The sequence below is a fragment of the Stigmatopora argus genome, chromosome 24, assembly GCF_051989625.1.
Source record: "Stigmatopora argus isolate UIUO_Sarg chromosome 24, RoL_Sarg_1.0, whole genome shotgun sequence".
NCBI classification, from domain to species: Eukaryota; Metazoa; Chordata; class Actinopteri; order Syngnathiformes; family Syngnathidae; genus Stigmatopora; species Stigmatopora argus.
In genome coordinates, this window is record NC_135410.1 from 2,924,252 (window position 1) to 2,940,538 (window position 16,287).

The 16,287-nt window shown below is 43.7% G+C and overlaps 1 protein-coding gene across 1 annotated transcript in view; it reads left to right on the forward strand.

The window, feature by feature from the left end:
* The window catches only part of zc3h3 (zinc finger CCCH-type containing 3), a 102,229-nt gene that overhangs the window by 38,698 nt on the left and 47,244 nt on the right, over positions 1 to 16,287 (forward strand). Inside the window, exons 4-5 of the mRNA XM_077594621.1 lie at positions 970 to 1,120; positions 11,522 to 11,685. Of these exons, the coding sequence (XP_077450747.1) occupies positions 970 to 1,120; positions 11,522 to 11,685 (315 nt within the window). The remainder of the gene's footprint in view (positions 1 to 969; positions 1,121 to 11,521; positions 11,686 to 16,287) is intronic.

Consider the following 16,287-nt stretch of genomic DNA (forward strand, 5'->3'; position numbering starts at 1 on the left):
ATGGGATGTAGACAGCAGTGATGATAACAACGGCCTTGTCTTTGGACAGAAAGAAGGGTTTTGCATCCCACTGACATGAATTCTATGTCTGGGGAACATTCTCTAACCAGAACAGTGCTATTGTTACACCATCCTTCATTCACATAAATGCAAAGCCCACCACCACTTTTTTTTCCCCTGAGTCGAACGGCCTGTCTGATCTTAGTAGTGTGCGTCCTGCTAGCTGCATGGTGGCGTCGGGTATTTGTGGGTGAAGCGACGTCTCTATGATTATTAGCATGGAGTATTTGCGACAAAGCGATTAGCAGCAAGCTCTAATTCCAAATCGTCTGTTTTGTTTACAATCGATCTGACGTTGGAGAGATACTGCCATTGCTCGATCCGGGCATTTACCATCTTACCTTTTTACCGGTAGTTAAATGTGCTCTGACTGGCCAGACACGAGTAGCCTTGATAAATGTGTTCGTAGTTGTGAAGGCTGATCAAAGGTCTTGCGGTCGATCATTAAAATATCAGCCTTGATACCTGCGTAATGTGTATCTCATGCTATTATTGCATCCAGAGACTTGATGATTAGGGGTGGTATGAAAACTACACCGCTACGGACACAGTTGTACTGCTCATGTAACTTGCTTTTTGACTTCGTCCACGTGCAGGCAAAACCCTTTCAGAATGTTCATACAGTATCTCAGAAATACCATGTGCAATGATTTTTCTTAAGATTTTCCCTTCAAAGTAACACATTTATGCTCCCTATTAAAACCATGAATATGGAGGGGAAAATTGTGAATCAGGGGGCGTCTTATACGAGATAAGTTGTAAAACGTAACGATTTTAAAGCAATTTTAAGGGTAAAGCTTATACGCTGAGGCGATCAATAAAATACGGTAACTCAAGTTTGGTAGGGTTGTTAACTCCTTTTTGACCCAATTATATAATGTATTAATTTTTCCTTCCATTTATCCACAGGTCCAGCTTTTTCCTTTTACCGTACAACCGCTCTGCAGAGAATATGTAGACCACAATACAAGATGATTAGCCATCCAGGCTTCGGTGCTGCATATACTAGTGCCTCACGTCCAACTCTGTCCTGGAGAGCCAAGAGAATCCGGTCTGCTAGGTAATCCATTGACATACACACGTGTGCACTCCTTCACACTCGCACTGCCTTCTGCATGTCTAATACAAGTGCCACATAGTCTCATATTTTTCATTCTTTCATTCAGGTTAGAGCCTATTCTTTTAAGTTTCAGTCAAAAGTAACATACAGTCATTTGAACACCCTGTTATATTTCCCAACTGGAAATGATGGAGGAGTCTGTAATTTTCATCGTAGTTGCATGTCCGCTGTGAGAGTGAGATAATCTAAAAAAAAAAATCTAAAATCACAATGTATGACTTTTTAATGTTTTATCTGTGTGATACAGCTCCAAATAACAATTGAAACACCTGAGAAAACCAATGTTAAATATTTGGTACCGTGGCCTTTGTTTGCAAATACAGAGGTCAAACATTTCCTAGTTTTTCTGCAGGTTTGCAGATGATGGAGGAGGGATTTTGGCCCACTCCTCCACAAAGATCTTCTCTAGATCAATCAGGTTTCTGGGCTGTTGCTGAGAAACACGGCTTTTGAGCTTCCAAACATTTTCCATTGGGTTTAGATCTGGGGATTGGCTGTTCCACACCAGAACCTTGATATGTTTTTTTACATAGCTACTCCTTGTTTTGTTTTCCTGGCTTTATGCTTAGAGTTACAGTGGTACCTCGTCATACGACCGCTCGTCATACAAAATGCTCGTCTTACGGGGGAAATTTCGATCGAATAATTCGCCCGTGATGCGGTCAAAATTTCGTGATGCCACCAAGCCAGGTGGCCATGGCATTTTTTTTTTTCCATGTCTTTCGTGTATAACAATATTTACAAGCACCGGATGAGTTATTCAGACCAGGAAACGCACAACGCGCATGCGCGGGGAAAAGAGGGCTTTCTGGGTAATGAAGTATACTCGTGCACACAACGCCGACAGGCAATGGCACTCAGAATAAAACTTTACCCACAATCAATACGTGGGTTAGCTCAACTGCTGCAATTCCTGTTATTTTTATCTAATACGAGGAGTATTATATTACTTCTCGTTGGCTGCTCATAAGAACATCGGGGCACTGGCTCGCAACAGCATCCCCGGTAGCAACTCTATCATAGGCGCCGTTCGAGGGGATGCGACCACAGATGCTACAAGCTAAAAGGAGCCGCTAGCCAGCGCCCCCGAAGCTCCCATGAGCAGCGGTGCGATCGCTGATAAAAGACTGCTGCTCGTTGGCAAGTGGTCGTGCGTTATCCGATTGTGAGGACATTTGTGTGCATCATTTTCGTAATATTTTGAAGGGAATAGTACGACAGCAAACAGCCCATCGATAGCGAACGTGAGGATGGAGTGTTTGTTCTGTTTACGAGTGCGTTGTGTGGAGAAAAAAAAAACCGAAGCCCCCCCGCCCCTTTTGTGCCCCTCTCCCCTCGGCAAAATCCACCCAATTTTAGTTAGATTAAACACTTTATTTCTATTAAACCACTAGTTATGTGTTACTTTGTTAATAGATGGGGAATTAGAAGAAATAAAACATTTTTCCAATCCAATATCCTGTTTTTGGTGTTTTTTCAGAGGGCTGGAACGATTTTTTTTTCCCATTAATTTCAATGGGAAACGTCCGCTCGAGTTACGAGAACCTCGTCATACGATCTCAGTCTCGGAATGGATTACGCTCGTATGTCGAGGTACCACTGTATTGTTATGTTGGAAGACCCAACCACAACCCATCTTCAATGCTCGGACGGAGAGGAGGAGGTTTTTCCCTAAAATCTAACAATATATGGCCCTTGTCATCCTCTCGTCCTATCCCATGTGCAGAAAAACACTCTCAAAGCATGTTTCTACCACCCCCATGCTTCACAGTAAGAATGGTGTTCTTGGGATGGTACTCCTTATTCTTCCCTCAATCACAATTGGGTAATTTCTGTATTAATAGCATCTGTTTTAACTCGTTATCGGTATAAAAGACAACTGTCAACAACCTCAGTCTCTCACACTCCAAACTCCTTTATGGCCAAGACCAAAGAGCTGTCGAAAGACACCAGAGACAAAATTGTAGACCTGCACCAGGGTGGGAAGACTGAATCTGCAATAGGTAAAACGCTTGGTGTAAAGAAATCAACTGTGGGAGCAATTATTAGAAAATGGAAGACATGCAAGACCACTGATAATCTCCTTCGATTTGGGGGTCCATGCAAGATCTCACCGTCAAAATCATAACAAGAACGGTGATCAAAAATCCCAGAACCACACAGGGGTACCTACTGAATGACCTACAGAGAGCTGGGACCACAGTAACAAAGACTACGATCAGTAACAGTAAGGGACTCAAATCCTGCACTGCCAGACGTGTCCCCCTGCTGAAGCCAGTACACATGCAGGCCCGTCTGCGGTTCGCTAGAGAGGATAGATATATATATAATAGATCTTTTTGGTAGAAACAGGTTCACGTGTTTGCAGGAGAAAGAAAACTGAATTGCATCCGAAGAACACCATACCCACTGTGAATCATGGGGGTGGAAAGATGATGCTTAGGGGCTGTTTTTCTGCAAAGGGACCAGGACGACTGATCTGTGTAAAGGAAAGAATGAATGGGGCCATGTATCGAGAAATGTTGAGTGAAAATCTCCTTCCATCACCAAGGGCATTGAAGATGAGACATGGCTGGGTCTTTCAGCATGAGAATTATCCCAAACACAGCCAGGGCAACAAAGGAGTTGCTTTGTAAGAAGCATTTCAAGGTCCTGGAGTGGCCTAGCCAGTCTCCAGATTTCAACCCCATAGGAAATGTGTGGCGTGAGTTGAAAGTCCGTGTTGCCCAACAACAGCCCCAAAACATCACTGCTCTAGAGGAGATCTGCATGGAGGAATGGGCCAAAATACCAGCAAGTGTGTGAAAAGTTTGTGAAGAGTTACAGAAAACGTTTGGCCTCCATTATTGCCAACGAAGGGTACATAACAAAGTATTGAGATGAACTTTTGGTATTGACCAAATACTTATTTTCCACCATGATTTGCAAATAAATTCTTTAAAAATCAAACAATGGGATATTCTGTTTTTTCCCCCCACATTCTGTCTCTCATGGTTGGGGCTTACTCATGTTGACAATTACAGGCCTCTCTAATCTTTTCAAGTAGGATAACTTGCACAATTGGTGGTTGACTAAATACCTATTTGCCCCACTGTACATATAGGTATACATATACATGATATTAACACCAGAGTTTGTTTCAGTGTTGTTGTTTTTAGGGATTTCAGAATTGTCGGTTGTCATTTAATTTTAACAGTTGTTAACACTAATTTGTTTAGGATCCTATTTTATTTGGGTTGCTCCGTGACATAATAAAGCTGACATAAAGCTCATCACATTTCATGACCAATATCCAGGGATTCATTACTGTTGTTGCAGCATGATAAAATCATAATTAAATGGCAGAAGGTGTCATTCCAAAGTGATTTAAATGCGCCAACCAAAACTTAAACCAAAAATCAACCTACACCACTGTTGTAATATTGGAAATGAGCTTAAATAATGTAACCATTACCCAAACAAAAACCTACATTTTTAGTCAATGAGCACAACCCTGCCGCACTTAATCTTGTAGTGACCCCATTCTAAAGTAAAACCTTTTTCTGCACCTCTGTGTCGGATGTTAACAGCCATTTGTGTTATCTTGTCATGTCATATTCCCATTAACCTTGCTTGTGGTTTCCAAGGCTGCCTACTCCTCTTTAGGCATCTGTGTTTGGCAGGCACTGCACCAACATTAGCCTTAATTATGGCTCCCCTGGCTGCAGTTAGCTTGTATTCTGTGGCCCCATGATCCTACCAATGAGCGCGCTCATGAGGAATGGTTCACAGCCTGGCTTTGTCCTGAGCGACTGAATACTGATTTCTTGACTCTATTCATTCTTAGTTCCAATGTTGCAGTGTCATTCTGCTGCGACTTATACACATCCTAAACAGTTGTGTTGTGCATGGTCCATGTTCAGCACCACTCTTCTTTCTCATAAACTCCCAGTCTCAACCCATCTGAAATATAGTAGCCAATTACATCCAGTAGTACCATGTATAACAGTGGCAACCTGCCCCAAATAAAAGTGACAGGACAGTGCAATTTATCTCCATAGCTCTTGGGTTGCCCCACTTCCACCAACATGTGTTCTTGTAGACACTGTAGGCTTATAAATAAAATACATTAGTAGGTAAATGAAGTAAGTGTGTATTAAAGCCTGTTGCACATACTATACCTTTTGGAATGGCAGAATGTGTGTGTGAATGTATACATGCATGCATGTTTGCTTGTAGTTGAATGGTTTGTATGCTACACAGTGTTGGGACAAAACTCACCACTCTGGCGCCTTGCCCTATTATCTCATTGATTTCCTCCTCGTCTTTTCAATTCTACCCATTTCCACACTGCCAGCCGTTCCATTTACAGAAGCAATTCAACAGAGTGGTATGACATGGTGGGGAGACCAGGATAGAACCTGCAGGGGTGGCGGGTCCGCCTACCTTAAAGGATAAGGAAGAGTGAGGTCGTAATCTTTTGATATATTACGAGTAAACAAGCTCAAAAGTGGCTGAAGATGAGAAAATACTACCACCAATTTGATGGCATACTGTAAAGAAGTAAAACAGGTTATTTTTGAGTTTTATCTTTTGTTTTAATCTACCCAATCCGACTAATGAATATTATATTCAAAGTTTTCACCTGTGCAATGGTTTTCAATTTGCGCCTGTTAGGTGCTGGCGTTTTAGTTTGCATTTCTAGTCTTGGCTTTTTCCCCCTGTGTGACCTGTCCTTGTGATTGCCCAATGAGTTCACCTGTCATTTCCGCCCCTGGTGTCTCACCTGCTCACTGTGTTTCTAATTGTCTCGTCTACCCATGTCTATCTATTTAAACCCTGTGTATTTGTTTCTACACTGCCCTGTCCCCGTTCATGCTCCTCTTATGTTGGACTCTTATTTTTCGGAGCGTGTGGACGATCCGAATTTACCGTATTTTCATATTTATGGGGCGCACGTAAAAGTCAAAACATTTCTCTAAAATGGTTGATGCGCCCAATCGGTCGGTGCGACTTGTCTGTGCACTAAATAGAATTTTTGTATGGCCCTGACCGCTTGAGCGACTGGTTTTATTTCTTGCCGGCACGTTGCTTATTGCGATCAACCCAGCGGGCGTTCACGCTAAAAATAGCTTCCCCGCCCATTCCAAGCATTACGGTAAATCCATTCAAAACATCCCAGGGGAGTGGCAAGGGAGCTGACTTCCGTGTGCTTGCAGCGCTTTTAACCCTCAAAAACACTCGCAATACTCAAAGAAACAGCATATTAGAGCTATACAGAGGAAATGCCTGACGTGAATGACAACAGAATGCGGGTGTGAACGCTTGGAAAATGGACTAAAGCCATGGATCGAACACAATTTAACATTTTTGCTAATGGATTGCTAACGGATAGCCAACATAGTAGTTCGGGCAGGCAGTGTCGCACGAGTTACGTGACGTGACGATTTGGAATGAATTGTCGATGCCGATATAACAGCGAGGAGAATCAAAGACTCGGGAGTGATGTATGTCGCAAGTCACAATGGATTGTGGATGACTGGGCTCAAGTGTCGGCCAGCACTGTTGTTTGAGCCTTCGCCACAGCTGGAATCAAGTTCCCGGAATACACAACTCTGACTGACAGTGGAGCCTAGCATGTTAAACGGCGAACTCTTTATATCATAGTTTACCTTTGACCTCAATAAAGCATTATCAAACTTAGTTTTGCCCGTGCTGTCACTAGCGGCTAGCCTAACATAGATATGCTAGCGGCTAGCATAATATAGGTATGATAGCGGCTAGCATAACATACGCTAGCCTAGTGTCATGGTAGTGCCTTTTCTGAAGACGCGCCCACTGTATTGACAAAAAAACAAAAATATACCCGCAAATGAGACTGCGTCATCTGCAAAATCACACTATGCGTTTGAAAATTCGGTAATTGATCTTATGGATACGGACTCTGATTGTGATTGACTGCCTCCTGTTCCGTCTTCATTCTATTAAAAATAAATAAATAATAAAATCAGACTTAGGCTTGTCATCATCATTGACTAGACAAAAGCCTAATTGTCATCATACCCAGCTGCGTATGACGAAATTGAAGGTGCTTCTCCACAAAGTGCACTTTTCTCAGGCAAGAGCCCAACCAAGTGATAGTTTCAGACTTGCTGGCATTCTGCCGTGATGGATACATCGCATCACCTCCCGAGCGCAACCAACTCCCGGCGACTGCGAAAGGTTTGCCTCACCGATGCCAACAAAGAATAAAATGGATCACTTACCTCCCACTGTCTGCCTACTTACCTAGTCAGCCAGCAGGAGGCAGATCGCCGCCCAACGTCCTTCATGTTTCCTCACCCCGAAGTTGTTACACAGAGGGGATTGTGTGTCGTAATACTGCAATTTAGAGTCCTGATGGCTGTGGGAAAGAAGCTGTCCTTAAGCCTCTTTGTCCGTGCCTTGTGAGACCGGTAGCGCCTGCCAGAGGGAAGCAGCTGGAACAGGTCGTGACCAGGGTGGTCCGGGTCCCCAGCAATGTTCCCGGCTCTGCTGAGGTAACGAGGGCTGGCAATATCTTCCAGTGAGGGCAGAGAGCAGCCGACGATCCTCTGGGCAGTGTTGATCACTCTCTGCATGGCCTTTTTGTCTGCTGCCGTGCTTCCAGCGTACCACACTGTGATGCCGTATACCAGGATGCTCTCCACAGTGACTTTATAGAAGGTTACCAGAAGCTTAGTGTCCAAGTTGTTCCTCCTGAGTACCCTCAGGAAATGGAGTCGTTTCTGGGCCTTCTTCACTACTGCCGTGGTGTTTGTGGACCAGGAGAGCTTGTCCGTGACGTGGACCCACAGGAATTTAAAGGACTGGACCCTGTCTAAACGAACTCTATTTATGAGGAGTGGGGCCAGATCTGTGCTCTGTTTGCGGAAGTCCAGGATTATTTCTTTAGTTTTTGTGTTGTTCAGTGTGAGGTTGTTCATCAAGCTCCACGAAGACAGTTTGTTGACCTCGTCTCTATAGGCCGCCTCATCCCCTTCTGAGATGAGTCCGACCACAGTGGTGTCATCAGCAAATTTGATGATGTAGTTGGACTGGTGGGTTGGTGTACAGTCATAAGTGTACAGGGAGTACAGAAGAGGACTCAGTACACAGCCTTGAGGGGAGCCAGTGCTCAGTGTAATGGAGGAAGAAAGGTGGGAACCAAGTCTAACAGTTTGTGGTCGGTTGGTTAGGAAGTTCTTTATCCAACAGCAGATGGAGGAGGATAGTCCGAGGTGGGAGAGTTTGTTAGTCAGAATGTCCGGTTTCATGGTGTTGAAGGCTGAGCTATAGTCAATGAAAAGCATCCTCACGTAATTCCCATGCTGTTCCAGGTGGCTCAATGCTGTATGTAGAGCAATGGTGATAGCATCCTCAGTGGACCTGTTAGCTCTATAAGCAAACTGGTGAGGGTCAACTGAGGGAGAGATTGTATTCCTGATATGGCGGGCTATCAACTTTTCAAAGCACTTCATGATCACAGGCGTGAGAGCAACAGGCCTATAATCATTCATGCTGTCGATGGTTGACTTTTTGGGGACAGGAATAATGGTGGCTGATTTCAGGCAGGATGGAATGATGGATTGTTGCAGGGAACAATTGAAGATTTTTGTGAAGACTCCAGCCAGCTGGTCAGCACAGGCTTTGAGCACCTTCCCAGGTACTCCATCAGGTCCAGCAGCCTTTCTGGTATTCACAGACCGCATTTCCAGTCTCACTTCCTCTTCCTGGAACTTCAGTGTATTGCTGCAGGGTAGTGGCGGGGGTGTTGAGACTGGGTCTGATTTGTCAGTCTCAAAGCGGGCAAAGAAACGGTTCAGTTCCTCCACTAGTGAGGCATCTGCGTTAACAGACATATTATTGTTATTGTAGTTGGTAATATGTCGTATTCCCTGCCACATCTTCTTTGGGTTATTGTCTGTGAAGTGCTCCTCAATTTTCTTAGTATATTCTGCCTTGGTCTTTTTAATGCCTCTTTTCAGATCAGCTCTGGCAGCTCTATATTTCATCTTGTCCCCTGATCTGAAAGCGGTGTTACGGCATTTGATGAGTGCCTGTGTCTCCTTGGTCATCCAGGGTTTTTGATTTGGAAAAACCCGTATTTGTTTATTTCTAGTGATATTGTCCATGCAGTTTTTGATATAGGAAAGTACAGCGTCCGTATAGTCCTGGAGGTTGTCGTGTTCAAAGAGTTCCCACTTGGTGCGGAAAAAACAGCAGCTGAGAAAGGGCATCCTCGGGCCAAGTTTTTATTGTCTTTATTTGTGGCCTTGTTAGCCTCCGGAATGGAGTGTATGCTGGTGTGAGGGCTAGACAGAGGTGATCTGATCCAGCTAGGTGAGGGAGGGAAGTGGCTTTGTAAGCATGTTTAATGTTAGAATAAACATGGTCAAGAGTTTTGTCTCCCCTCGTGTGACATTTTACGTATTGGATAAACTTAGGTAGAACAGTCTTTAAACATGCTCTGTTGAAGTCACCAGCAACAATACAGACTCTATCGGGATGGTCAAGCTGTTGTTTGTTTACAGCCATTAGCAGGAGGTTTAATGCCGTGTTGACGTTAGCATCAGGAGGAATATAGACCGCCGTTACTATGACGACCGTTAGCTCTCTCGGTAGATAGTAGGACCTACATCGTACTGCCAATAGCTCTAAGTCCGGGGAACAGTAAGTGTCAATGATCCTACTGTCACCACACCATTCATTATGTATGAACAAGCAAAGTCCTCCTCCTCTGCTTTTGCCTGTTAGTTCCTTTGAACGATCGTTCCGAAAAAGCGTTCGGCTAGCTAGCGAAACCGCAGCGTCAGGGATTTGCTGGTGTAGCCACGTTTCCGTGATGAGGATAATGTTACAGTTCTTAACAAAGCTGTTGGTGGCAATTCGAAGTTCCAACTCATCCATTTTGTGGGTGATGGATCTGGCGTTGGTCAAAAAGATACTCGGAAGCGGTGCTCGGTGTGGTTGTTGACTTAGCTTAGCAGCAAGGCCCGCCCGACAACCGCGCTTTTGCCTCCTTTCTCTCCGCCGCCTTCGCCTCCTTCGACGTGCTTTGAGTGGGCTGACTATCCACGGAGATCCCGGAGGTCTCGAGATGCCCTCGGGGATATCGTAGGTTCGTTGGTAGTTTGTTGTGACATCGGATATATCGCATCTCCTTCCGATAGCAATTAAGTCGTGGCGACTGTAGGAAAAGTTTGCCTCGCAGATGTTGGTAAATAACGATAGGATTGAGAAAAGAAAACACCAAACTGGAGAGCAAAAAGCCGCTGCATTCGTGTGCGCCGCCATTTTAGCTCAATATTGTGATTGACTGCCTCCTGTTCCGTCTTCATTCTATGCCCATCAACCGCTGTGAGTAAAACGATCCCAGGTCCTAGCCGCGGACTGGAACCTGGGGTCCTGTTGGGCCATCTATCGCAGACCTCCACTTGGTGTCCTGCGGGGAGGCTCAGGTAGGAGTCTGTAAAATTACCTTACTCCCTTGCCAAATGGATACCAGGCCGTCAATCAGCCCCCCCGAGGGTCAAGGAAGAAAGAAAGGGCAGCCACCGACATCCACTCACCCGACTCCGATTCCTTGTCTTCAGGTTCTCGTCCCAGCGCCTCATCTTAAAGCTCCCAACCCAGGCTCCTCGCTCACAAGCTCCCCCGGCGTTGCTTCGTCAACAACCCATCCTGCTTCCAAGGCGAGGCGCCCTGCGACCCAGCGTGCTTCCAGCATTTTTTGGCAATATCTTTTTTATAGTGAAGTTGTGACCTTAACTGAACTTCTGGATGTTTTTTCGAGATTTTTTGTGACCTCACATCAGTAGACTCATCTCCGTTGTTCAAACATTCCTGGAAAGATTTGACCGTCTTCTAAGTTCTCTTCGTTTTTGGATCAGGGCTCTGACAGTGGTTTTCTGGAGCCTCACAGCCTTGAAAATGGCTTTGTAACCTTTTCCAATCTGACAAATATCAATCACTTGTTTTCACATTTCTTCTGGAATTTGTTTGGATCGTGGCATGATGCATAAGTCTTAGAATTTTGTAGCCTACTATATTATTTTATAAAAGACTAAGTGTTTTCTCACTGAAAAAAATGTGGCAACCATGTTTGGGCATGTCTTGTGAAATTAAACTCAGCTTTCGTAAAATTGTGATCCGTCATATTTATTTGTAATTAAACGGAGACTGGGGGCAATTACTTATTCACAGAGGGTTATATATATATAGATTTGTATTTATTCTCTCCTTGGTGAATAAAATAATCACATTGAAACTGTGATGATCATTAAGAGTTAAATTTCACATAAATTACATGGCATGTCCTTTTTTTTTGTTTCTGCTCTTCAGGAGTTTTCTCCAGAATCGTCAGAGATCATATCTCCATAGATATCCAGAAACTAGTCAATTCTGGAAACAATCTGGAATGTGTTGGATTAGGGGTCATCTTTACCAAGTCTCGGCCAATAAACTGTCTCGTACAGTCTGTCACAACATGTCGATCAACCGAACAGGTAAACAAGTTCAGTTTCTCATCAACAACTGTATATCTCTTGGTTTGTTTTTTCTCTACCCATTATTTAAATCAGGGGTCGCAAACTCGCGGCCCGCGGGCCAACTGCGGCCCTCGGGACGATAATTTGAGGCCCCCGTCTTAATATGAAATATTAATGTTTGTGCGGCCCGCAAGATTGATATGAATGACACTTGTTGTGTTCGGAGCTGAATGAACCAATCACGGTGAGGTATACGGCTCTGGAGGGCGGGACATCGGCCGGGCTGTCCAGTGCCTCGCTCACTCACTCATTCTTTCCTCCAATCAGCTGGGCGAAGGAGAAGCCGTGAAGCCGATCACTCCGCTCGGCGCGCACACTCCTCCGCTGGTCTCAGCATAGAACTGAATGAGGCGCTATGATCCGTGATCCAGCCTGTGTCAGTGTAGCCATCTCCGCGAGTGAAACGGAGAAACGGAGAGCGAAAGTGCGCATGCCCCACAAACCCGCGCGACTGAAAGTGAAAGATCAACCCGAGACTCATTCCAAGTGGAAAAACATATTACACTGTAATAATTACAGAGCCCCAGAGATGTCTCTTTCAAAGCCTGCCGTGAAGAGAAAGGTCGGTGATGAGCACAGACAGTTTCAAGAAATGTGGGGAGTGCAATATTTCTTTGTTGAAAACAGGGGCAGCCCGACGTGTCTCATTTGCACTGAAAAAGTTGCGGTGCACAAGGAATACAATTTGAAACGGCATTATACTACGAGACATGCTGAGGAGTACGAAAAATACCAGGGAGATGAGAGAGCCAAACAGGTTGCCAGTCTTAAAACATGTCTTCTGAGGCAACAGGATTTCTTCAAGAAGGCTACCAAAGACAGTAATGCAGCAGTCGAAGCTAGCTACGCCGTTTGTGAGTTGATTGCTAAAGCAGGAAAGCCATTCACAGAAGGTGAATTTATCAAAAAGTGCATATTACAGGCTGCACATATTGTCTGTCCAGAAAAGAAAAGTCAGTTCAACCACATCAGCCTTTCTGCTAACACCGTGGCAGAGCGCATTTCTCACCTATCAAGTGACATTTATGATCAACTGTGTGAGAAAGCACAATGTGTCAGTGTATATTCAGTGGCTCTTGATGAGACCACAGACATCACAGACACTGCCCAGCTCGCAATATATGCCCGTGGTGTTGATGACAATTTTATAGTAATGGAGGAGTTGCTCACAGTAATTCCAATGCATGGCCAGACCACCGCTAAGGAAATATTTCACCAGCTGTGTGATGCCATTAAGAATGCCGGTTTGCCATGGAAGAGCTTTGTTGGAATAACAACCAATGGAGCCCCATCAATGACAGGGAGGAAGAATGGACTGGTAGCACTTGTTAAAAAAAAAACTGGAAGAGGGGGGTGTGGAGGAGGCCATAGCTCTGCACTGCATTATACATCAGCAGGCCCTTTGCAGCAGATGCCTGAAGTTTGACAATGTGATGTCTGTCGTTGTGAAATGCATCAACCAAATCAGATCCAGGGGCTTAAAGCACAGAAGGTTCCGTGCTTTTTTAGAGGAAATGGAGTCAGAATATGGGGATGTGCTCTACTTCACTGAGGTACGTTGGCTCAGCAGGGGAAACGTGTTGAAGAGATTTTTTGAGTTGAGAGCAGAAGTAAAAGACTTCATGGAGATAGACGGGGTTGCTGTTCCTGTGCTAAGTGATCCCAAATGGCTCATGAACTTGGCTTTTCTTGTTGATATCACACATGAGCTTAATGTACTGAACAAGAAGCAACAAGGCCAGGGGCAACTTGTCAGTGCTGCCTATGACAACGTGAGAGCATTCTGCACTAAACTTGTGTTATGGAAAGCCCAGCTCTCTCAGACAAACCTTTGCCATTTCCCAGCATGCAAGGCTCTCGTGGATGCAGGCACACCATTCAGTGGTGAGAAGTATGTTGAGGCCATTTCGAAGCTACAGGAGGAATTTGATCACAGATTTGCAGACTTCAAGACACACAAAGCCACATTTCAAATTTTTGCGGACCCCTTCTCCTTTGATGTGCAAGATGCCCCTCCTGAGCTTCAAATGGAGCTCATTGACCTGCAGTGCAAGTCTGCACTCAAAGACAAGTTCAGGGAGGTGAGTGGAGAAGCAGACAAGCTTGGGCAATTTTTGAGAGAGTTGACCCCCAGCTTCCCTGAACTTTCCCGAATGTTCAAGCGGACCATGTGCCTTTTTGGGAGCACATACTTGTGTGAGAAGCTCTTCTCCACCTTGAACTTCAATAAGTCCAAGTACAGGTCCAGACTTACTGATGAGCATCTTCAAGCTCTACTGAGGGTCTCCACTGCTTCCTCCCTCAAGCCAAATGTGACTCAGCTATGTGAGAAGAAGCACTGCCAGGTCTCTAGCAGCAAGGAGTAGGCAAGAGAAGCCGTGTTCAGAATATTTCATGTTCAATGTTCCATTCAAGTTCAGAAAGTTAAAGATTAAAGAGCTGTTAATACAGACATTTGAAACGGAATAAAAATAATTCATTTTCTCTACTTAGGCAGCCAGTGTATATCTCTCATTAATATTATTTTATTTTTGTATTACTGATTGATTGATTTTTTATTCATCTTTAAGTAAATTTATTTAATTCATTATTTTTTGTTAAAAAATAAAGATATTTGATAACGTTGGAATGTTTTATCAGCGCTTTTCTTGTGGAAATCCTGATGCGGCCCAGTCTCACCCATACTTGGCCTCTAGCGGCCCCCAGGTAAATTGAGTTTGAGACCCCTGATTTAAATCAATTCTTTTTTCACAATATATATGTAAGACAAGGCCTTAATTTAAATTGATTCTAGTTGTGACATTTGTGTGTCTGGGGTATTTTTTTTTGCTTGGTTGTATTTTTATGCTTGTAAAACACAGTCTGCCTTTGCATTAACTGTGTCAAAAAGACTGAAAGGTAACTACAAACTTAGAGTTCATGAGTCACATTCTTACTTTTTTTAAGAGAGGGGATGAGGGTCAATAAAATTTCGAAATAGTCGGTTCGCAATAGATTTATCAGTTCTAGGGGTCCTGACCAGTGTGTAGGTCTAGGTGTAGGTCTAGGTGTAGGTATAGGTGTAGGTCTGGGGGTAGCTCTGGGGGTAGGTCTGGGGGTAGGTCTATGATAGGTTCACCAATAGATACGCTTTTAGATAAGGGAGACCTTGGAGGCATATTCTGCTTTATCTTGCAAGAGAGAATTGATCCTGACTCGCCTTCGTCCCAGATCATTCTAAAGAACCGAATCCTCTCCTGCCCATTTAATTGTATTAGAGTCAAAACAATTAAGGTTATATATTCAAAACAATTGCAATCAAGGTCAGAAATCCCAAAACAATTGCATAAGAATTTAAACAAGCAAGCATCCATAATCAAAACAATTGTGAGTCTTTTCGAAGGGCGAACGGTATCGCCACCTGGCCCGGAATCCAAGTCAAAACAGTTAAGAGTCCTTCCCTGATCTTCATTGTAAACTTGCGACTGGGTGAGAAGTCCAACTTGATAGAGACCTTTCAGGGTTAAAGACAATTGGCAGTCCTCGGAACCAGCTGCAGAAGGGAGTGACCTTCGAGTTTGTTTCGGTGAACATTAAAATAAGAGTTTGTCTTCGTTGCAAGCACATATGCATATGATGATTAATATTTCACATACATATAATGATTAATATTTCACATATACATATAATGATTAATATTTCACATATACATATAATGATTAATATTTCACATATACATATAATGATTAACATTTCACATATACATATAATGATTAACATTTCACATATACATATAATGATTAACATTTCACATATACATATAATGATTAATATTTCAAGCACATTTATAATAGTACCCAAAATAACTCCAACATTCCCCCCTGTTGTTATAAATTTGTACGAAATCCCATAATCATTTTTTTATTTATAACAAATACAAATAAACTTGGGGGAAGTCAGTTGTCTCGATCTTTACCAGAATTCACCTTACTTGCCTATCTGGCCTGAAAAACAAAGAACAAAATCATTCTCGTTCATCTCATTTTCATAATTTGCATAATCCTGGACATCAATGTTATCACCAGTAGGCTGTCTAATGATCAGATACAATCCTTGTAATTCGGAATTTGTAAGGACAACTGTATCAACCCCCCTAAGTCAGTGTAGCAAAGAGCAGAGCAGGGGATAACACAATACCCACACATTGTCAAAGTATTAGCCAAAAGCAGCTATTGATATCACCTCGGTGAAGGCCAATTGTTAACATTTGCCAAAGGGCTTATCCCACCAGTCTGCCAGAAGGTGGACAGTTCCACTCCAGAGTGCCTCTTCGTTTCCGGTTCAGGGTCTGCAGGCCTTCAACGGCCCAGGTTAGGGACCCATTGGGGGACATGTTGTTGAGTGCAACATTTTCAAACATTGCATACGCCCCCTGCTCCATCAAGAGCACATCAACCGTCAGAAGCATATCAACCGCTTTGCGGACCTGGAAGTCATGAGACTGGTGGCTGCCAGCTGTTCCTTCATTGCGAATCCAATTTCTTTTTGGGACTGTTGGAAATAATGATTAATACCCTTAAA